The sequence below is a fragment of the Sus scrofa genome, unplaced genomic scaffold, assembly GCF_000003025.6.
Source record: "Sus scrofa isolate TJ Tabasco breed Duroc unplaced genomic scaffold, Sscrofa11.1 Contig2094, whole genome shotgun sequence".
Classification (NCBI taxonomy): domain Eukaryota; kingdom Metazoa; phylum Chordata; class Mammalia; order Artiodactyla; family Suidae; genus Sus; species Sus scrofa.
In genome coordinates this window covers 93,021-116,447 of record NW_018085018.1, presented here as the reverse complement: position 1 = coordinate 116,447, position 23,427 = coordinate 93,021, and the positions used below count along the sequence as shown (strand labels likewise).

At 47.9% G+C, this 23,427-nt stretch overlaps 1 protein-coding gene across 1 annotated transcript in view; it reads right to left on the bottom strand.

Annotated features, from left to right (window-relative positions):
* Positions 1 to 23,133, bottom strand: part of BIN2 (bridging integrator 2) — a 39,976-nt gene extending 16,843 nt beyond the window's left edge. Inside the window, 1 exon segment of the mRNA XM_021081729.1 lies at positions 22,983 to 23,133. Within this exon segment, the coding sequence (XP_020937388.1) occupies positions 22,983 to 23,063 (81 nt within the window). The 5' untranslated portion in view covers positions 23,064 to 23,133.
* Positions 23,134 to 23,427: the final 294 nt, after the last annotated feature.

Here is a 23,427-nt window from a genome sequence, read left to right as displayed (position 1 = left end):
CATTTGCTGCCGACACCAGGCCCTCTGCCCTTCCTGCACCCTCGCCAGCCCATTCCTCTCCTCCCCTGATGTGCTCCTCTCTCGCCTCACTTGGCACTTCCCCTCCCATCGGTCACCTGCTCTGCACATCTCCTCCAAGGATGCTTGTCACTGACTCCCCTCCGGTTCCAATCCCAACACCCTCATCTATAAATTTTACCTGTCTACCTGATTCTAGCTTCACTACTGTACCTGAATTATTTTTTTTTTTAGGCTAAGACTTGCAAACACAGATTATGTTTCCTCCCTCTAAAAAAAAGAAAGGAGAAAGGAGAGGAAGGTATTATGTATGTATGTATGTATGTATTTTTTGCCTTTTTTTAGGCTTCCCCCACCCCGCCCTGGCATATGGAGGGTCCAGGTTAGGGGTCGAATTGGAGCTACAGCTGCCAGGCCACACCACAGCCACAGCAATACGGGATCCGAGCCATGTCTGCGACCTATACCTACAGCTTTGGCAACGCAGGATCCTTAACCTACTAAGCAAGGCCAGGGATCGAACCTGTGACCTCATGGTTCCTAGTTGGATTCGTTTCTGCTGCGCCACGATGGGAACTCCGGAAGGTATCATTTAGATTTGGAAGTTCAAACCTCAACCCAGTAGATGAACAACCATTGTCACATCACTCTGATATGTGCTCATTATGTTCATTTAGCCTCTGCTTCTCGACTGCCTCCAGCAACCAGAATCTCCTGACCTCTTTGCTGAGCCTGAACTTCATTTTTATTTATTTATTTTTGTCTTTTTAGGGCCGCACCCGCGGCACATTGAGGTTCCCAGGCTAGGGGTTGAATCAGAGTTGTAGCCGCCAGCCTACGCCACAGCCACAGCAACTCCAGAACCGAGCTGTGTCTGCGACCTACACCACAGCTCATGGCAACACCAGATCTTTGAGCCACTGAACAAGGACGGGGATCGAACCCACAACCTCATGGTTCCTAGTCGGATTTTGTTTCCACTGTGCCATGATGGGAACTCCTCCTGCACTTCATTTTTAAATAACTCTATTAGAGGAGTTCCCATTGTGGCGCAGTGGAAAAGAATCCGACTAGTATCCATGAGGATGCAGGTTTGATCCCTGGCCTCACTCAGGCATTCCCTTGCATGGAGGTTTGAAGACTTCTTTCACATGCCCTGCATCATGCCCTCTTTTTCACGGGCTTCCTCAGTGGTTCCTCATAGTATTGTCTAAAGCCTGTTCCCATTCGGGTCTCTTTCCTCTGTGTGAACTCTAGTTTCTGAGTTAGTTGGGAAAGGATTTTGAGGCAAGGCCATTGACATTTTGGAGCCTGACTTTAAAAAAAAATTTTTTTTTTAATTTTTTGGGTTTTTTTGTTTGTTTGTTTTCTTTTTTCTTTTTTTTTTCCTTTTGGAGCCTGACTCTGGAGGCTGGGACTGGATGGAAAGGTGCAGCCCATGTCAAGACTGCCTACAGGGGCCAGGTCTGTGGACCAGGACAGTGATCCTCCTACCAGTTCAGCGGCTTTGAGCTGAGATGCATTTTGCAGTACACCCTAAAAAAAGTGTGAGCTTGTTCATCTGTTTTATTTGCTTATGTTCACTACAGATAGGCTACTGAGCGTAACAAAAAGCATACAACAATTTACAAGAGAAAAGCTGAAAATTCAGAAAATTCTAATAACCTTTCAATTTTGTTGTATCTGTTGAAATCTTTGAGGGGATAATCATTATTACTTAATTTTAGCACCAGAAAATCTAGGTCTACTTGGTCAAATAAACAAAAATATACAAAGGAAACTAGACTAATCCTCCCTTCCTCCCTCCCTTCCTTTCTTTTTAGGGCCGAATCCACGGCTTGTGGAAATTCCCAGGCGAGGGGTCAAATGGGAGCTGCAGCCGCCTGCCTGTGGCCAGAGCCACAGCAACGCCAGATCCGAGCCACATCTTCGACCTACACCACAGTTCACAGCAACGCTGGATCCTTAACTCACTGAGCGGGGCCAGGGATAGAACCCACCTCCTCAGGGGATACTATGGACTAATTATTTCATCCATCTTCTTGCCTCTAGAGCTTACCTCTAAGCCAGTCCAAACTCCTGACCACACTTCAAATTTAAAATCCTTTTCAAGGGGCTGAATGCCAGGGCTCAGGGGACATGAAGACACTGATAGTCTTGAGGGACTCGAAGGCGCTGTCAGAGAGGTGGGAGAACTGGGATGGTGTAGTGTCACAGCAAATGAGGACCAAGAGAGCTTCCTCTGATGACCAGAGAAGGGTCGGGTGTTACAGAGGGTTAGCATGCATGAAGAATCAGTAAAAGTCACTGAGCTTGGGAACTGAAGATCACTGGTGACCTTGAGAAAGCGCTTTCATTAGCATGAAAGAGACAGATTCAATCAGTTAACAACATTCAGAAGCACTCAGCATTTACCCATAAGATGTTTCACTTCCTCCTTGGTTTTGCATTCAGAACAGAATTCAAACAGAAAAAAGTCTAAAGTCTAAGACGGTAAATGCATATATAATACCTTTTAAACCTGGCGGCTATCAATCTGAGAGTTTTGAAAAGGTGATAACCAAGGTTTTAAAGAATTTTGAAGATTTAAAAAGTTAACAAAGATTTCAATTTGGAGTTCCCGTCGTGGCGCAGTGGTTAACGAATCCGACTAGGAACCATGAGGTTGCGGGTTCGATCCCTGCCCTCGCTCAGTGGGTTAACGATCCATCGTTGCCGTGAGCTGTGGTGTAGGTTGCAGACTCGGCTCGGATCCTGCGTTGCTGTGGCTCTGGTGTAGGCTGGTGGTTACAGCTCCGATTGGACCCCTAGCCTGGGAACCTCCATATGCCGCGGGAGCGGCCCTAGAAATAGCAAAAAGACAAAAAGACAAAAAAAAAGTTAACAAAGATTTCAATTTCTTTTTCTTTCTTTTTTTTTTTTTTTTTTTTTGTCTTTTTGCCATTTCTTGGGCCACTCCTGTGGCATATGGAGGTTCCCAGGCTAGGGGTCTCATCGGAGCTATAGCCACCGGCCTACACCAGAGCCACTGCAACGTCGGATCTGTGCCACTTCTGCAACCTACACCACAGCTCACGGCAGCGCCGGATCCTTAACCCACTGAGCAAGGCCAGGGATCGAACCTGTGTCCTCATGGTTCCTAGTCAAGTTCCTTACAGCTGAGCCAGGATGGGAACTCCATGGTCTCCAAAATACTTAATATGAGAAACAAAAGCTGTGACACTACCTTGCGTAATTTCTACAAATGAAATTCTTCACTTTTTACCGTACTGGATATTATATGGCCTGAAAAATCAAATCAGTAACCAAGGCTGCCATAGATGATGGTGCAGGTCATATGTATACTATTCAAAAATAGGAGTACAATTTATACCACAGTCCTTAAGGCTTCTGCCTTTCACTGAACCTCACAAAAGCCTAACTCCATTTCTGCATTTTATTTATTTATTTATTTAGTCTTTGTAGGGCCACACCCAGGGCATATGGAAGTTTCCAGGCCAGGAGTTAAACCAGAGCTGCAGCTGCCAGCCTATGCCACAGCCACAGCAACACCAGATCCGAGCTGTGTCTGTGACCTACGCTGCAGCTCATGGCAACGCTGGATCCTTAACCCACTGAGTGAGGTCTGAGATCGAACCTGCAACCTCATGGATACTTGTCAGGTTCGTTACTGCTGAGCTGCAACAGGAACTCCCGTTTCTGCATTTTAGAATCAAGCCTCTTGGTCAAAGTTCTCCCTTTATGCTCTTGCGCTTTCCTTTGAGATGAAGTGTATGAGTATGAGTGCGTGTGTGTGTGCGTGTGTGTGTGTGTGTGTGTGTGTGTTTGGGGGAGGGAGGAAAGGTGGGACAGCACTTGTGTCATTATATTTCTATGACCTGAAATGTCTCCAGGCTGAATAATCCCAGCATCTTTTTTCTCTCCCGACAGATGTGACTTTCACAGTCTTTGCCTCCCACTTGTCTGGGAGTCAAAAGCTCGTTTCTACCACCAAGGAGCGACTTACTCCACTTCTCTGGCTTCAGTTTCCTCATCTATAAATAGCAAGGCAAGGCCAGCTCTACATGTTAATTCTAGCCCTAAATGCTATGATTTTATCTCTTCGGCTCTCTGGATCCTTGCCAATGTCTTGACAGCACCATAAAGAGTTTGAGTTAGTCCTTCCCATCTCTGGATAAGCAGTCTCAGCTCTCAGTTAAGGACTCTCCGTCTGAAAGCTCCTCCTGCGAAGCCAGGTGCACAGAGCTGTGTTCTGAGAGACCGGGCTCCTGATGACAGAGAGGAAGGACTCTGGCCTGAGCTTCCAGCACGGCTGGAGGAAAACAGACTCAGAGAAATCCAGGCACTCAGCAAGTCGAGTAATGAGCAGGACCAACCCTGAGCAAGTGCTCTAAGTTCTTATCTAATGGAGGGCCAGAAGAGAAGGATGGAGCTGGATTCTTTGATGTAACTTTAAGGGCAGTGAATTGGAAGCACTAGCAGAAACAAGGGATTGGAGTGCTGCTTGAGGAAAATAATTCTCCTATGCAATATGTTTTGAAGAGAGGGAAAGGGGGAAGCAAGCAGAGGCCTCAAAGAAAAAATTACTGAGTTTTCATTGTGGCTCAGCAGTAATGAACCCGACTAGTGTCCATGAGGATGTGGGTTTGATTCTTGGCCTCTCTCAGTGGGTTAAAGATCTGGCATTGCCCTGAGCTGGGGTGTAGGCTGCGGACCTGGCTCAGATCCAGTGCTGCTGTGGCTGTGACCTAGGCTGGCAGCTACAGCTCTGATTTGACCCTTAGCCTGGGAACTACCACATGTCTAAAAAGACAAAAAAATTACTGACGGGAACCGGACTAGGAACTGAGGCAAGTGTCAAGGCCTTGAAATCAGACTGGGAAGTTTGAGAGTGATTTTTTTTTTTATTAACAAAAAGTTTAGGAGTTCCCGTCATGGCTCAGTGGTTAACGAATCCGACTAGGAACCATGTGAGGTTGTGGGTTCGATCCCTGGCCTTGCTCAGTGGGTTAAGGATCTGGTGCTGCCGTGAGCTGTGGTGTAGGTTGCAGATGCAGCTCGGATCCCGAGTTGCTGTGGCTCTGGCATAGGCCGGCGGCTACAGCTCCGATTGGACCCCTAGCCTGGGAGCCTCCATATGCCGTGGAAGCGGCCCTAGAAAAGGCAAAAAGACAAAGAAAAAAAAAGTTTACCTACAAACTGGTTGCCAGTGAAAGGGCCACACGACCGACTGATCCAACTTCTAGAATATTTCTCATTCGATCTCCTCGCCCTTGTCCTTTTTGCTCCCATTCATCGCAGCCACCCCAGGTCCAGCCTCACACCTGACTGTACTGTCACGTCTTTCTCCTGAAACGCTGAGCCTTGAGAACAGGCGTGTTGTCTTATCCGTGTTGAAATCTCAGCATTGAGCACAGTGCCCGGCTCATAGCAGGTTCATATGAAATGTTTGTTAAATAAACTTGCCAAGCATGTTCAGACACCAGTGACTATAGGTGTATTATTCTCTCAGGAGAAAAGTTTTATCCTTATTCCTAATCTAACATCACTTCATTTCTCAAAGGCATTTTCCCCTCAAGTGACATTCAGGGCTCACGGCAGGGAAGAATTCTGAGCGGGCTGTCCCACCTGATCCTCTTATTCTTCTGGATGGTACTTCCTTCATCTCCTACCCTTTCCACCCACACATCTGCATTGTAGATCCATCCCGTAAGACAGAAAGGGACAGAAAGGACCTGGGGACAGAATGGACCAAGAGTCGCAAACCTTCCAAAGTGGGCATCAATTTACGGAATCCTGTCCTTTTCATGCTGGAGTTGGAAGAGCAGTAAAGAGTTGGGAAGAGGCCCAGGGAGGCCTCCAGGTGAGGTAGAAGGAAAAAAGCATAGCGTTTAAGTGTGAATTCTCGTTCTGCAACTCTTAGGCTGTTACCTAGATTAAATTACTTCCCTTGCAATCAGATTCTATTTCCCCTCAATGGAGTTAGCCTAGATCAGTGGTTGCCAAAGGCTGTTCTCAGACCAGCTGCTACATCATAATTACCTAGAAAGCTTAATGTAAAACACAGATTTTCTCGGTAATGATCACCTATGGCTGTTAATATCACGCAAAAAAGGAGACAACCAGATATTACATGCCTCCAGATGGAAGACTATAACACCTATAATAACAAGCATACTTGCCTCCAAAACAAATAAAAACAAAAATCTGAATATCATCAAGCCTCTACATCTATTAATTTACAGAAAATAAAGAGACAGAGGAAAAACATGCTAAACACCACCATGGCGACTCAATCAGGAATATTTAGAGAATGCAGGAAGCTACAGAGAAACAAGCTTGTATCATCAACAAATAAACAACCAAAATAGGGATTAGAAACCTACAGATTAAGAGGTTAAACATCAACAAATTGTAAAAAAAAAAAAAAAAAAAAAAAAAACCCACAAAAAACTAAAAAAAAAACAAAAACAGGAATGTGAACATTGGATAATTAATGATATTAAGAAATTATTGCTAATTTTTTTTTTGGTCTTTTTGTCTTTTTAGGGCTGCACCTGTGATATATGAAAATCCCCCAGGCTAGGGGTCCAATCAGAGCTGTAGCCGCTGACCGATGCCACAGCCATGTGGGATCCGAGCCATGTCTGCGACCTACACCACAGCTCACAGCAATGATGGATCCTTAACCCGCTGAGCGAGGTCAGGGATTGAACCCGCAACCTGAGGGTTCCTAGTCAGGTTCATTTCCACTGTGCCATGATGGTAACTCTTTTTTTTTTTTTTTTTGTCTTTGGCTCCTGAGAGGTAACTTCTCAATCCTTGGGATTTTCTGAGTGATAAGGGTATCTTTGTTATTCATGGTGGGCCTTTCAGGATCAGACCTGAGTTTATGCTAAACAAATGAGTCAAGATGGCAGCTGGTCAGGCGGGAAAGATGAACCGGCTGATTAGAAGGCTGGGGCGTGGAGAGTCAGCATGACCTCTGGGGGAAGGGAGAGGAGGGAGGTTAGAGATTAAGTTCAATCACGTGGCCTATGATTCACTCTGTAATGAGATCGCAGTAAAAACTTGAGACACCTGAAGTTTAGGCGCGCCTCCTGGTTGGTGATCCTACATCCGTGGGCTGGGAAGGTGACGTGTCTTGAGAACACAGAAGCTTCACGTTTGAGACCTTCCCAGAGCTCCCCTTATGTGTCTCTTCATTTGGCTGGTCCTGATTTGTACTGTTTATAATAAAACTATAATTGGAAGTAGAGCATTTTCCTGAGTTCTGTGAGTCATTCCAGTGAATTACGGAAGCTGAGGAGACAGGAGGAACCCCCAAATTTGTAGCCGGGTGGCCTGGGAACTCTGGAGCTTTGCAGCTGGTATCTGAGGTGAGGTCGCATGGTGGGGGACTGTGCCCTCAACCTGCGAAATGTGAACTCACTCTGGTATTTAGTGTCAGAACTACACTGCAACTGGATCTTCATTTAAGTTAAAAATTCCTTTCTGTGACAAAGAGGGGACCACAATCTCTGGGACTGATGTAAGAATTAAATAAGTGTGGCATTCCCATTGTGGCTCAGCAGTAACGAACCTGCCTAGTACCCATGAGGATGCGGGTTCGATCCCTGGCCCTGCTCAGTGGGTTAAGGATGCAGCATGTCTGTGAGCTACAGTGTAAGTCACAGGCACGGCTCGGATCTGGTGTTGGTGTGGCTGTGGGGCAGGCTGGCGGCTATAGCTCTGATTAGACCCCTAGCCTAGGAATTTCCATATGCCTCAGGTGTGGCCCTAAAAAACAAACACAAAAAAGAATTAAATAAGTGTGATACCTGGCACATGGAGATGGAAAGTCAAATATCCCAAAGAAGCTTAAACCTCTATTATCCACTTCTTTCCTCTCATTTTTAAATGGGTCACAAGTTTTTACTACAATTTTTCTATTATACATATTCAATTCTGCAGAAAAATGCAAACATCACCTTTATTGCTAATATTTACATTTGGTTCTGTAAACAAAGTTGGCAAAAAAAATCCTAAGAATTTGTATTTATTTATTTTCCCTTAGGGCTGCACGTGAGGCATATGTAGGTTCCCAGGCTAGGAGTCTAATTGAAGCTACAGCTGCTGGACTACACCACAGCCACAGCAATGCCAGATCCTTAACCCACTGAGTGAGGGCAGGGATCAAACCGGCCACCTCATGGTTCCTAGTCGGATTCATTTCTGCTGCGCCATGACAGGAACTACCAAAAGTCCTAAGAATTTTTATATATATTTATAATAATTTCAATACGATCTTCATCAATTCTGAAAGCTTTTTTTTTTTTAAGTCTAAAAGTCAATAAAGGAGTTCAATTGTGGCACAGTGGGTTAAGGTTCTGGCATTGTCACTGCAGTGGCTTGCGTTGCTTCTGTGGCTTGGGCTTGATCCCTGGCCCGGGAACTTCCACATGCTGTGTAAGCGGCCAACAAAATAGCGAGTAAATACGGAAGTTGAAAGGGAAGAGAAAAACACTGACAATAGATTATTTGGATTTTCCTCTTCCCAAATATCTGAAACATCACACATACCACTGTTTTCATTGTGGCTTGTGAAACCTAGTCACTAGTCTGAAATAAGTTCAGCAGAGAGATTAGACCGGTGAGCTAGAAATTGTTTTCTTTTTGTGGAGTAAGAAGTTCAGTTCTTTTCTAATCAAACTTCACATGTGGTTGCAGATTTTAAAAAATTTCTTCCTGATAATATTTTACCAGAAGGTAAACTTTTTTTTTTTTTCTGTCTTTTTAGGGCTGTACTTGCGGCACATGGAGGTTCCCGGACTAGGGGTCGAATCAGACCTATAGTTGCTGGCCTACGCCAGAGCAATGCGGGATCCTTAACCCACTGAGTGAGGCCAGAGATCGAACCTGCATCCTCATGGATACCAGTCAGATTTGTTTTCGCTGAGCCACAACGGGAACTCTGTTATACTCTTGACGTCACATCCACTGGGCTCCTAGGATGACATCAGGATGGAGTCTGTGCCTGAGATGTTAGGTGTTCCTGTGAACTGGTGGTGGCTGACAGACCAGAATCATGAGCAAATATGGAATGAAGGTCTTTTCAGGTCCTCCAGATCCTTTGCTGGAAAGTGTGTAGTATCTGACTTCTGTTTTGGTTGAGATGTACACTTATCCGTACTGAAATTAGAAACTTTTAAGGAGTTCCTGTCATGGCTCATCGGTAAGGAACCTGACTAGTATCCATGAGGTTGCAGGTTCGATTCCTGGCCTCGCTCAGTGGGTTAAAGATCCATCGTTGCTGTGAGCTATGGTGTGGGTCGCAGATGCAGCTCGGATCCCATGTTACTGCAGCTGTGGTGCAGGCTGGCAGCTATAGCTCCAATTCGACCCCTAGTCTGGGAACTTCCATATGCCATGGGTGTGGCCCTAAAAAGCCAAAAAAAAAAAAGGGAGAAAGAAACTTGTATACATGTCTGTGGTCTACATGGATAGTGATCTACCCTGAGTTCTTCTAAGCTATTTTCATTTATAATTAATTTATGTTTAGAAACATCAAGAATGGGAGTTCCCGTCGTGGCGCAGTGGTTAACGAATCTGACTAGGAACCATGAGGTTGCGGGTTCGATCCCTGGCCTTGCTCAGTGGGTTAAGGATCCTGCGTTGCCGTGAGCTGTGGTGTAGGTCGCAGACACGGCTTGGATCCCATGTTGCTGTGGCTCTGGTGTAGGCCAGTGGCTACAGCTCCGATTGGACCCCTAGCCTGGGAACCTCCATATGCCCCGGGAGTGGCCCCAGAAAAGGCAAAAAAAAAAAGACAGAAACATCAAGAATGCATTCCTGTTCATTTTTATGCGGAGGGAGATGTGTAAAATTTTGTTATATGTCATTTTCGGCTAGCTTGGACATGGAACATTTATCGAATGTTTTCTCATCAAGCCTCTCAATTCATCTGATGGGTAGACAAATATGATTCTGAAATAAACAGTTTTGGTCAGGTTTCTGGGTTTCTTTATATAGGAAACGCTGCTCAGTCACCTGTCCCTTATTTTCCCTGAAGTCTTACTGACACATATGTTGCAATTCTAGCTTTTTTTTACATTCAAAGTAAAAAACTAACTTAAATACGGTATCGTCAACAACTTGACAGTGATTTCTCTGAGCAAAGTTTCTGTGTTGATCACATAGAAGATGTGGCTCATTATCTTTGACCTTTACAAAAAGCTTTTTTTTGGTGGGGGTGCTGTACCTGCTGTGGCATGCAGAAGTTCCTGGGCTAGGGATCAAACCCACATTACAGCAGTGACAGCGCCAGACCCTTAACCCCCTGAGCCACAAGGGAACTCCACGAAAGGCTTTTTGAGGCTACCTTGTCTTGCTTTCTGTGTGCCAATACCTACTCTTTCCCCCAGACCACTTACAGAGGTGCCTGATTTCTTGAGTAAATACAATTCTATTTCCTTTTGTTCCATGTAGTATCTAATGTCATCAATATGAAGAATTTTTACTCATAATAAGGCATTTGATAATATACTATTTCAAATCGCGGTTGTTACTAGCTTTCTAATGATTTTCCTATGCTCAGATCTACTGATCATGATCTGGATCAAACCCACATCACAGCAGCAACCCAAGCCACTGCAATGACGACACCGGATCCTTAAACCACTGCACCACAAGGGAACTCTAATTTAGCCGCCTTTATTTATGTATGTATTTAGTGTCTTTTTTCTTTCTTTCTTTCTTTTTTTTTTTAGGGCTGCACCCAAGGTATATGGAAGTTCCCAGACTAGGGGTCGAGTTGGAGCTGTAGCTGCTAGCCTACATCACAGCCACAGCAATGCCAGATCTGAGCTGCATCTGCAATCTACACCACAGCTCTTGGCAACACCAGATCCTTAACCCACTGAGCGAGGCCAGGGATTGAACCTGCATCCTCATGGATATTAGATTCATTTCCACTATGCCATGATGGGAACTCCACAGCTTCCTTTATTTTTTTATTTTTTTAGGGGCCACACCTGTGGCATATGGACGTTCCCATGCTGGGGGGTCAAACTGGAGCTGCAGCTGATGGCCTATGCCACAGCCACGGCAACGCCAGATCCAAGCCATGTGTGCGACCTACACTGCCGCTCATGGCAACGCCAGATCCTTAACCCACTGAGTGGGGCCAGGGATTGAACCTGCATCCACATGGATTCTGGTTATGTTCGTTACCATTGAGCCACAACAGGAACTCCTAGCCTCCTTTTTATCTGAAATAAGATAACTGGTATCTTTTCTGAGCAATCCTTCAGTTTGCCCTCTGAGATCCTTACTGTCCTTTTGCAGTTTTTCAGATGAAAATGGTGACAGAAGGTTATTCTTCATAAAATACTTTTCTCCAAAGTGGCTTATGTTTGGATTTTTCTAGTTTGTTATCAGTTTTCAAAGAGTTCAACGATTTGGTTTTTTTTTTTTTTTTTTTTGTCTTTTTGCCATTTCTTGGGCCTCTCCCATGGCATACGGAGGTTCCCAGGCTAGGGGTCCAATCGGAGCTGTAGCTGCCAGCCTACGCCAGAGCCACAGCAACGCGGGATCGGAGCCGCGTCTGCAACCTACACCACAGCTCACGGCAACGCAGGATCCTTAACCCACTGAGCAAGGCCAGGGATCAAACCCGCAACCTCCTGGTTCCTAGTTGGATTCGTTAACCACTGCACCACAACGGGAACTCCTGTTTTGTTTTTTCATTTTGACTTGGATTCCACCCTGGAAGTGTCCTTTGCTGTGGATCCTCATGGCTCTGGAGCCCATGGCAGCCACCTGGGACATCCTTGCTGGGTCCAGAGAGGGTGTCATGTTGGTGGCTGTGGAAACACGGCTCCTCAGGCCTGCTGACTGGCCGGTCACCTCTTCCTTTCTGGAGGTCACCAAGCACTACCTACTGCTTTTTTAAAAAACTGTTCCTATATATGAATTCCATTTGTCTTATTCCAGTCATACACGTGCTACAGAATTTTCAGAGTTGGCTGCAGTGACTCCACTTCTTTCTTTTTTTGTTTTTTGGCCATGGTGCGCAGCACCTGATGTGGGAATCTCAGTTCCCAGACCAGGGATTGAACCGTGTGGTGAAAGCGCAGGGTCCCAACCAGGAGGCCACCAGGGAACTCCCTGTACCCACTTCTTTTCATTTTTGGCTGCGCCCATGGCATGCAGAAGTTCCCAGGCCAGAATTGAAGCCAGACCACAGCAATAACTCATGCTGCAGCAGTGACAATGCCAGATCCTTAACTCGCTGAGCCAGCAGGGAACTCCTATTACCTACTTCTTTCTTTCTCTCTTTCTTTCTCCCTTCTCTTCCCTTATCTTCTCTTTTTCAGCTGCCCCAGAAGCATATGGAAGTTCCTGAGCCAGGGATCAAATCTGAGCCAGAGCTGTGACCTACACTGCAGCGGCAGCAATGCCGGATCCTTAACCCACTGTGCCAGGCCAGGGATTGAACTGGAGCCTCTGCAGTGACAAGCCAGATCATTAACCCACTGTGCCACAGCAGGAACTCCTATCTACCCCTTAATGTAAGTCTTTTATATAAAATTACCCCTAACATCCAGTGAAGATAGAAGGAACAGTGAGATCAGGAGATTTGTTGGTGAGAATGACAGGTAAAAGATGGAAGTGCTATTTTCAAATAAAAGGCTTTGGTTGGAGTTCCGTCGTGGTGCAGTGGAAACGAATCCGACTAAGAACCATGAAGTTGCGGGTTCGATCCCTGGCCTCTCTCAGTGGGTTAAGGATCTGGTGTTGCCATGAGCTGTGGTGTAGGTCGCAGACACGGCTCAGATCCCGTGTTGCTGTGGCTGTGGTGTAGGCCAGCAGCTGTAGCTCCCATTCGACCCCTCGCCTGGGAACCTCCATATGCCACGGGCGCAGCCCTAAAAGGCAAAATAATAATAATAATAATAATAATAATAATAATAATAATAAAAGGCTTTGTTTGAAAAATAAAAATAAAAAAGGCTTTGGTGAGGTAGAGGTAGTGGACAAAGAGGCAACAAAACATGGCACCACTGAGATGAGAAAACCCTAGGGTGGGAGAGAATAAGCCGGAAACTAAGGTGGCAGGGACTTGTTTGACTTGCTTTGATGCTAAGGACCTGGTGATGTCACTGTACCTTGAGGGAACCACTAAGGGAAAAGAACACTCTTCTATTCTTCCAAACCCAAGGTGTCCGCAGGAACAGAAGAGGTACTTTTCTCTGGTTCCCGAGGGAAAGCTAAGCAGAAGGTCGCCCTGTGGCCTTCTCACCTGGGGGAGGACGGCTAGTTGGGATGCTTGCTACTTTGCAGAACCTGCTGTCCTGCCACTCGGCTCTCATGTCTTTCTCCTCCAAGCTTCCCTTTGCCCACCCTCCAGATTACCTGTTGATGAAAGAAGTTGTTGGCACTTTGTTCAAATCGTTCATCTTTGGTTTCCACAGTTTTTCCCAACTTCTGCAGTACCTGCGGATATAAATCGGAGAGGTCCATGAGGAGGTTACAGTCAAGTCTCTCTTATCTGTTGGTTTCACACGGCCCTGACTTCTCTGGGTCTCAGATGCATCTGAAGGGATGTGCTCACATCAGCCCAACAGAATTAGAAACACAGGGTGTTCCTGAAAAATCAATCACGGGTTCTTCTCAAATTGGGGTGATCCTGGGAGTATGCAGCCATGTGCTAGGGGGTAGATATCAAGCCCGGAACAGGAGTTCCTGCTACGGCGCAACAGGATCAGCAGCGTCTCTGTAGCGCTGCGTTGCTGGTTCGATCCCTGGAACTGGCACAGTGGGTTAAGGATCCTGTGTTGCCACAGCTCTGGTATAGATGGTACCTGCAGCTGGGACCTGATCCCTGGTCTAGGAACCCCATATGCTGCAGGGCATTAAAAAAAAAAAAAAAAAAAAAAAAAAAAAAGGAAACCCAGAATAAATAATGAATACCTTACTGGAATGAAATGGTTATTTACAATAGCAATTGTGGTTTGCTTGGGGCAGGGCGGAGGAGGAAGTGTCATATTAAAACAAGGATTAGGAGTTCCTGTTGTGACTCATCGGTAATGAACCCGACTAGTATCCATGAAGACTCGGGTTCAATCCCTGGCCCTGCTCAGTAGGTTAGGGATCCAGTGCTGCTGTGATAGGTCGCAGACACAGCTCAGAGCTGGTGTTGCTGTGGCTGTGGTGGAGGCCGGCAGCTCTACCTCCAATGTGACCCCTAGCCCGGGCACTTCCGTGTGCCCCAGGTACGGCCCTAAAAAGACAAAGACCCAACAAACAAGTCAAGGATTAATTAGAAGAATGTAAAATGTGTATGGCTTTTAAAGATAAAACATGAGTCTTAAAGGCATTTTCTACATGAGAGACCCTCTTCCAGCCAGAGCAGCAGATTTTCTTGATAGATGAGGCTAGAGAGGCGGGCAGGAGACTCTTCTTCTGAAGAGCCTTCTGGAAAACGTTGAGAAGCCCTGAGAGAATGCATTTGAAACTCAGCTAGAAACAAATGCTGTCCACGTGTATCTCCTGTCCCCTGACCCTGAGAGCCGGCCATCACACTGGCCTCAGGGCTGGTGCAAAGGGCATGGGAATGAGAAAGACGCAGTTCCTGCTCTCACAAGGGACACTCACTTACAGACAAGTGAGAAACCCCGACTCTCCTGCGTGTACAGTGGAGGCACCGCCACAGCCCAGGCCGAGTCCAAACCAGGAGCTGCCCTCCACTGCTCCCCCCTTCCTTCCTTCCCCCGGCCCCGCACCACGGCCACCTCTGGAAACCACGCCGTGCCTCCCAGTCTCACTGGCACAGCTTGCGTCCGGGCCCTCGCGCCTTCCCTCCTGCCTGCTCCAACGGGGCCCGTCGTGCTGCTGCTTCGAAGCGTTCTCTGCTCACCTGCTCAACAAATTTTTATCAAATGCCCATTACGTGTGTATCTACGGTAAGCGTTCACTCGCCAGCTCTGTATGGGTCTCAGTGACCTGACCCTTCATTAAGCCTACCTCTCACGACGCCTCCCTCCCAAGGTCTCCCTCTCTAACACTTTTTTGGTTTTCTAAGAAGCCACACTGTTGCCTCTTGCAGACGCTGGTCCCTCTTTCTGGAATATTCTTCCTGACCGTATGGGTCAGGCAACTATCTGAAACAACGGAATTCATGCGCTGTAGATCCTCTGTGACGCTTAACCGCATCTACGTCGTCCCACTGATCAAGCCACAGCCCTCCCTTCTAGACACACAGAACGTCCACCCTTGAATACACTTCCATTGCTGTCTTATTATTTGCATGTATCTATGGCTCCTCAACTGTGTGCTCCTTGAGGACTGGGCTCTTGCCTTACTCATTCAGACTTCTCAGGATCCAGCAAACAGATTCTTAAATAGGAAGGAGGAGTGCCCATCGTGCTGCAGTGGCTAATGAATCCGACCAGGAACCATGAGGTTGTGGGTTCCATCCCTGGCTTTGCTCAGCGGGTTAAGGATCTGGCGTTGCTGTGAGCTGTGGTGTAGGTTGCAGATGCGGCTCAGATCTTGTATTGCTGTGGCTGTGGTGTAGACCGGCAGCAAAAGCTCCGATGAGACCCCTAGCCTGGGAACCTCCATATGCTGTGGGTATGGCCCTAAAAAGCAAATAAATAAATAAATAAATAATTTAAACAGGAAGGAGAGTGAGACAGACACAGAAGGGGACCAATGGGCTTGGCCTGAAATCAGGATCTTGCTAGACTGGAATAAAGGGAAAAGGGCCACTGTGGAAAGAGCCAAGACACAGGAGTAGGCAAATTCACAGCAGCTTCAGGAGATGGCTCAGCACGGCTGGTTTAGGGTGTGTCACAGGAAGACTAGAGTCTCACTGTGAAAGACTCTGATTCACATGAGAAAGTGAGCGCCCAGGACTTGGGCATGAGGCAGGCTCTATGCAGACTGTGACTCAAGTGTCTCCATTCTTAATCCTGGGGTAACATCTTTCACTTCCGGAGCCCTCTCTACAGTGGTTAAGCTCAAGGTCTCAGAGTCAGACGGATGGATGCCCCCATCCTGGCTTTTCCACTGACTGGCCTTTGGGCAAATCCCTTCAACTCTTGAGCCTCAGTTTACAGAACCTGCTTTCCCTCATTAGACAATAATAGCGCCTGAGAGTTCCCGTTGTGCGCAGCAGACGTGAACCTGACTGGGAACCATGAGGTGGCAGGTTCGATCCCTGGCCTCACTCAGTGGGTTAAGGATCTGGCGTTGCCATGAGCTGTGGTGTAGGTCACAGACGCGGCTCGGATCTGGTGTGGCTGTGGCATAGACTGGAAGCTGTAGCTCCGATTTGACCCCTAGCCTGGGAACCTCCATATGCCATGGGTGCAGCCCTAAAAGGCAAAAAAAAAAAAAAAAAAAAAAAAAAACAGTATTAGCCCCTGGAGCTGTTGGGAGAATTAAATGACGTTACACACATAAATTGCTTTCACAGTGCTGCCCTATGGTGAATTCTTGATACAAATCCACTATCATCGTGTCTAGATCCACCCCCTTCCCTATAAACACAGGTCTTTATTTCCTTCCCAGTTTAGCTGTACGTGTATGTCTGTGTCTCTGCTCCACCTCACTTAACACCAGCCCTGGGTGTGCAGAATTGCTCATCTTTCTGGGCTCCACCTTCTCCCCCACAACCAAACACAGTCCTCCACCAAGAAAGTTACAAAACCACCTTGTGTAGTGGTAAGCGCAGCTCTCACTTCCTTCCTGCTTCCCACCCCTCCCTTCCTTTGCCTGGGGCTTGGTTCTTCTTAGGTGGAGGGGGCTGAAAGGAGAGAGAGTTCAGTCTAGAGTGAATGTGGGCACACCCCAGAGAAAATCAACATCCCCAACCCCAGGAAGCTCAAGGCAAAAAGGCTGGGAGGGGAGTTCCGTCGTGGCTCAGTGGAAATGAACCTGACTAGCATCCATGAGGATGCAGGTTCGATCCCTGGCCTCGCTCAGGGGGTTAAGGATTCAGGGTTTCTGTGAGCTGTGTGTAGGTTGCAGACACAGCTCTGATTCGACTCCTAGCCTGGGAACCTCCATATGCCACAGGTGCGGCCCTAAACAACAACAACAACAACAAAAAAAAAACAACAAACAAAAAAGGCTCGGAGGGTGTGGGAAGATGTGTGTTTTGAGGGAACACTTCCACTTTCAATTTTGAAACTGAGACAATGAGTATCATCACCCTGAAAACAGAACCCAGTGTCCTGGGCCCAAAGTATTTGTTGCCTTTTTTTTTTTTGTCTTTTTGCTATTTCTTTGGGCTGCTCCCACGGCACATGGAGGTTCCCAGGCTAGGGGTCGAATCGGAGCTGTAGCCACCGGCCTACGCCAGAGCCATAGCAACTCGGGATCTGAGCCGCGTCTGCAACCTACACCACAGCTCACGGCAATGCCAGATCCTTAACCCACTGAGCGAGGCCAGGGATCAAACCCACAACCTCATGGTTCCTAGTCGGATTCGTTAACCACTGCGCCACGACGGGAACTCCAAAGTATTTGTTGCCTTAAGCAAAAGGACCATGTTCGGGCACTTACACCAAATTGAGATGTTCTTCACCTGCAGAACGAGTTGAGGAAGGAGGATGGGATATATGGATGCTCCACAGGGGGGTTGTTGACAGAATGAATAATTCTTCCTTGGGATCCCTTCCTAATGAAAGCCCACACAATCCCAATCCCCAAAGTCCTGCACTGAGAATTCTGCCTCAACGCGCCTGGCCTAGCAGCTGAGACGTAGGAATACAGGTACTTGGAAAGAACAGGGACAAGAGAAAAAGTAAACAGGGCAAAATGTTACCCCTTGGTGAAAGAGGCGAAGAATATTCTACTTCATGGACTTAGGTTAACTTTGGTGTAGCACGGGGTGGAAATCACCACAGACAGGGGTGGTGGCTACAGTTCCCCAGCATGACCCCCTCTCATAATCATTTATGACATTTTCGTTAATTCTCTCAGTTGGAGTAATCTGAAGAGGGCCTGGATTTTAGATATCACAGAATTCTTCTTTTTTGTCTTTTTAGGGCTGCACCCACGGCATATAGATGTTCCCAGGCTAGGGGTGGAATCAGAGCTGCAGCTGCCGGCCTACACCACAGCTCACGGCCACGCCGGATCCTTAACCCACTGAGCAAGGCCAGGGATCGAACCCGAGTTTGCATGGATACGAGTTGGTTTCGTGACGGCTGAGGCACAGGAGGACCTCCAAGATAGTACAGAATTTTGTTTACAAATTTTTTCTTACATGTGATAATACTCCAGTTTTTTAAATATAATCCTTATTTTCAAGACATATACTAAAGTGGGCTCTCCTCAACACAGCCCTAGTACATTTTCCAGCTTTTCTTCCACCACTCCCTGTGTTCCAGCTCAGCTGCATTTCTGACTATTCTGCCTAAAAGGATTTCCAGATTCCATGCCTTGCTCACGCTAGCATTCCTCAGCTGGAATGAATGTTCTCTCGCAACTTGCCTGAGGAAATACTAATCAGCCGTAATTCCTATCTCAACTTCAGCCCTGACTACAAAACCTCCTTCTTTTTTCCTCCACACTTCAGTCCTCAGAATTCCCACAGAGGAGCATCATTAGGTTACTTCTTTTACCTTAAAAAAATTTTTTTTTTTTTTTGTCTTTTAGGGCCGCCCCCGTGGCATATGGAAGTTCCCAGGTGAGGGGTTGAATCAGAGCTACAGCTGCTGCTGGCTTATCCCAAAGCCACAGCAACATCAGATCCGAGCTGCATCTGCAACCTACCCCACAGCTCACAGCAACGCCAGATCCCTAACCCACTGAGCGAGGCCAGGGATTGAACCTGCAACCGCATGGATACTAGTCAGATGCGTTCCTGTTGCACCATGACGGGTACGCCCTCTGTAAACATTGCTGAAGGAACCCTCTGGGATGTAAGTTGAATAAACCTCAACAGAGGGAAAAAAACCAACCAAGGCGTGGTCAACAATGACCGGCCTTTCTTGGGGGAATCTGGGCTGCTTCGGGAAAATCACCAACAGATGGTGAAAGCAGTAGTTTGAAATGTGAGATGTATTGTACTGTAAAAACACAACAAAGCCAGACTCATCCTGAGTCTGAGTGGGAACTGGAAAATAAAACAAGAAGAAAGTTTCGGGGTTCCCGTCGTGGCTCAGAGGTTAACGAATCTGACTAGCATCCATGAGGACGCAGGTTCGATCCCTGGCCTCAGCAGTGGGGTAAGGCTCCGGCTCCGATCTGGCATTGTTGTGGCTGTGGCTGTGGTGTAGGCCATAGGCCGGCAGCTGTAGCTCTGATTTGACCCCTAGCCTGGGAACCTCCATATTTGGGGGGGCGGCCCTAAAAAGACCGAAAAAAAAAAAGAAGAAGAAAGCTTCATCTCCACTGTGTTTAACAGTCACCAGCCCCTTCACTCCTAGCTCCGCTCCTGAGAGGAGATGGGCAGGAAGTGGGCAAGCACAGCAGGAAGTGGGGGGAGGCAGACGTAGGAGCTGGTGGTCATATCAGAAAGCTTGTAAAGAGAGCAGCCTGAGATTGGGATCCTAAGGCGCGACAGCTGGGTTTCAGGGATAAATTCTGCCACTTGCCAATACCTTTGGAGGCTTGTTTCCGCATTTCTAAAATTGGGAGACTAATAACATGCGGAAAGGGCTGAAAAGATGAAGTGAGATCGTATCCTGAGAATGTGGGCTCCATACAGGGAGAGATCAGGTCTTTTTCGTGTTCCTGTTCTTTGTCCAGAGCAGGCACTTGATTTTTTTTTTTTCTTTTTCTTTTTATGGCCGCACCTGCAGCATATGGAAGTTCCTGGGCAGCAGCTGCCGACCTCAGCCAAAGCCACAAGTACAGCCACGCTGGATCTGAGCTGCATGTGCAACCTACACTGCAGCTTGCAGCAACGCTAGATCCTTAACCCACTGACCGAGGCCAGGGATTGAAACAGCCTCCTCATGGACACGGTGCCAGGTTGTTAACGGGCTGAGCCACAATGGGAACTCCAGCACTGGATATCCTACACGTTACTTATTACATATTACTCAGAAGATTACAGCCAACCACTTATAGTAAAAAAATGCAAAGTACAGTCAACTACTTACAGTAAAAATGCAAAGAGTCTTTTGACTGTAACCGTCTCCTTCCTTTTTTTTTTTTTTTTTTTGGCCACATCCATGGCACGTGGAAGTTCCCGGGCCAAGGACTGAACCTGTTCCACAGTAGCAATCCAAGCCACCGCAGGGACAACGCTGGATCCTTAACCCACTGCGCCACAAGAGAATCCCAACCTTCTCCCTCTTTATCTTGCCTTCCATTAACTTCCCAAGACTCCAGAACTCGGGTTGGCTGAGCTGAGCTCTTACTCCCAACCCCGGCCACTCCCATCCTATTAGGCGACACCCATCACCTCTAGGTTACCAGCTGTACTGCTCCAAGTTCAATGTCCGTCTGCCCTTGTGTCTAAGTCTGGGTTTAGAGTATCTTGGTTTCTGCAACAACCTGGGGGTTCCTTTGGGCCCATGGGAGCTTTTTCCTCTCTCTGCCTTCTCAGCCTTCAGACTGGGAAGACGAGGGTGTACCTGAGTGGCTGGTTCTCTCTTTGGCAAGTATTTGACTCTGAGGCTGGAGGAGTCTCCTCCTCTCCTCACTCTGGTGTCCTTATCAAACTAAGTTTCCAAATCAGTGAACATCAACTGTCTTGTTTTACAGACTCTGAAGCCTAGGACAGGAACGTTTTTACTTAAGGCTTCAGAGTCCATGCTGAGAAAAAGAGAGTACTTAGAAAAAGTCAGGGCATAGTGGTTTTTTTGTTTGTTTTTAATGGCCACACCCACAGCCTATGGAAGTTCCTGGGCCAGGGGCTGAATCCGAGCTGCAGCTATGAGCTACACCACAGCGGCAGCAATGCCGGATCCTTTAACCCATTGAGCTGGGCTGGGGATTGAACCCATGCCTCCACGGCAACTCAAGCGGGGATTACTGTTGATAGGCTGGATGAGAGTAGAAGGTAAGAGTGGGGTAAAATCAATTGCTGTGTCTTTTAGAAATAACTATTATCCACAAGTTTTTGGTCACTGAGGATCTCTTTGTTTTTCCAAGCCATAGAGCAGCTAGCCTTCTCCTCTTCCTCCACAAGTATTTCTTTCTTTCTTTTTTTTTTTTTTTGTCTTTTGTCTTTTTAGGGCCACACCTGCAGCATATGGAGGTTTCCAGGCTAGGGGTCCAGTCAGAGCTATAGCTGCCAGCCTATGCCATAGCCACACCAGATCCGAGCCACGTCTGCGACCTTCACCACAGGTCACAGCAACGCCAGATCCTTAACCCACTGAGCGAGGTCGTGGATTGAACCCGCAACCTCATGGTTCCTAGTCAGATTTGTTTCCGATGCGCCATGACGGGAACTCCCACAACTACTTTAACTAGACCTTCCCGTAGGCTGTGCTCTCGATCAGATGTGTAACTAGACAGCCTTGGGAGAGGCTGAAACCTTGATTAAGGTGAAGTTAGGGTAAGGTGGAATAACAAAGTCTAGCCACACACAAAACTTCTCCTTTTCCTCTGCTCGTTCACATGACCCCAACTTCCTCAGACAAAGAAAAGAAAAATATACACACACACATATACATGAATTCCTCGTTCCCCTTCCATTATGAGCCTCCTAAAGATAGGGACTGCATCTATGGTCCATCGATTCTCTGCTAATTCCACTTGGGACAGCTGGTTGTCTTTAACCCTTCCCAGCACTGAAGTTAGTGCTTTAGTGCTCTGCTTTTAGAAGATGGTACAAATGTTTTAATTCTTCAGCAGGACTTATTCACCCAAATGCTTCTAAGACCGTGAAGTCTTAGAAAATGAAAATTCTCTCTCAGGTCCTTCTCATCTCTCTCTCTCTCCCTCCCCTTTTCCTTCCAGCCTATTCATTTTCAGGTACCATCTCACCCGCCAGAGTGTTAGTAAGTGGAGTGCAGGGGTTCAGGTTGGAAACAAAGAAAATACTTTGGACAGGTGGAAACAAGAATGCCACTGCATGAGCTTCTGTCTTGGCTCAGCAGTTAACAAGCCCGACTAGTATCCATGAGGACAAGGGTTCGATCCCTGGCCTCACTCAGTGGGTTAAGGATCTAGCGTTGCCGTGAGCTGTGGTGCAGGTTGAAGACGCGGCTTGGATCTTGCGTTGCTGTGGCTGTGGTGTAGGCCAGCAGCTGTAGCTCCAATTCAACCCCTGGCCTGGGAACCTCCATAAGTCAAGGGTGTGGCCCTTAAAAAAAAAAAAAAGCCACTGCAATACGTGCAGCAGGGTTTGCAAATCTACATAGGTAGGCAAGTAAGAGGTGGACAGACAGCCTACGTAAACGGAGCTGGGCAGGCCAGAGCTAAACTAGGACACAACGCAGAAAGAGGTGCTCCTTCCCCACCTTGAACCCGGGACTCTCCAATGCCAGGGAAAGCACAGGAAGCAGACACCGCTTCTGCTTACATCAGTTTAAGCAACACTCGCGGCCGGCCCAGGTAGAGAGAAAATCATGCACAATTATGTAGACTCCCCAGCTCAGCTAACGGGTAGTGCTCGCTGGCAGCCGGCTGGTCAGCACTGTCTCATGACTCTGGGAAATGACCCTCTTTGAACCTTCAATTTCATCATCTGTAAAAAAACACCACCCTGGCTAGGCGGCTAGGTCAAAATCTGGCACCCAGCAGTGGCCAACGTTCGTCCCTTTCCTTCGCTTCTTCTAGGCATCGTTTAAGGTTCCCGAGAGGGCGTTGGCGGGGGTCTCCTGCGCTCCCCGGTCCCTGCTCAAGACCCGGCGACGAGGCTCTGCCTTCTCGTCCATCTGGCTGTTTTCGTGGACACCCACTCCCCACTCACGTTTCCCGGGGGAAGCCAGACACCAGCCTCCCGGGCCCAGAGCACCTGCAGGCCTTGTCGCCGAGTCGGACCTCGGGCCCGGGCTCCGACCGCCTACCTTCTCCTGGGCCCGGTTGAGCGTCTTCTGCACCTGCTTGGCGAAGAGGCCCGCGACACCGCCTGTCTTGCCCTCGGCCATCCTGCCGGCTCCCTGGGGGCGGCCCGCCCTGGCCCGCGCCCTGTGGTTTTCTCGAGGCCCGGAGGAGGAAGTGCGGTTCCCAGCATGCCTCGCATCCGGCCCCGCGGGCGGGCCTCGCGCCGCCCCCCGCCCCGCCGCTCCGAGACCCGCGCCAGGCCCACCCGAGGCCCGGCCCGGCTCCGGGGTGCGGCCGGGGGCAGCGGGCAGGGGCCAGGGGAGCGCTTCTGCGGGCTGGGGCTGGGCTGCACCGGCTCCAGGAGGCTGGAAACTCGGCCTGCTCTCAGGCGGCCTTCACTCCAGGCCGGCCTCCGACCCTCCGGCCCTGAGGCAGGTGGAAGAACACCAGCCCCGTTGAAGAGCTTTC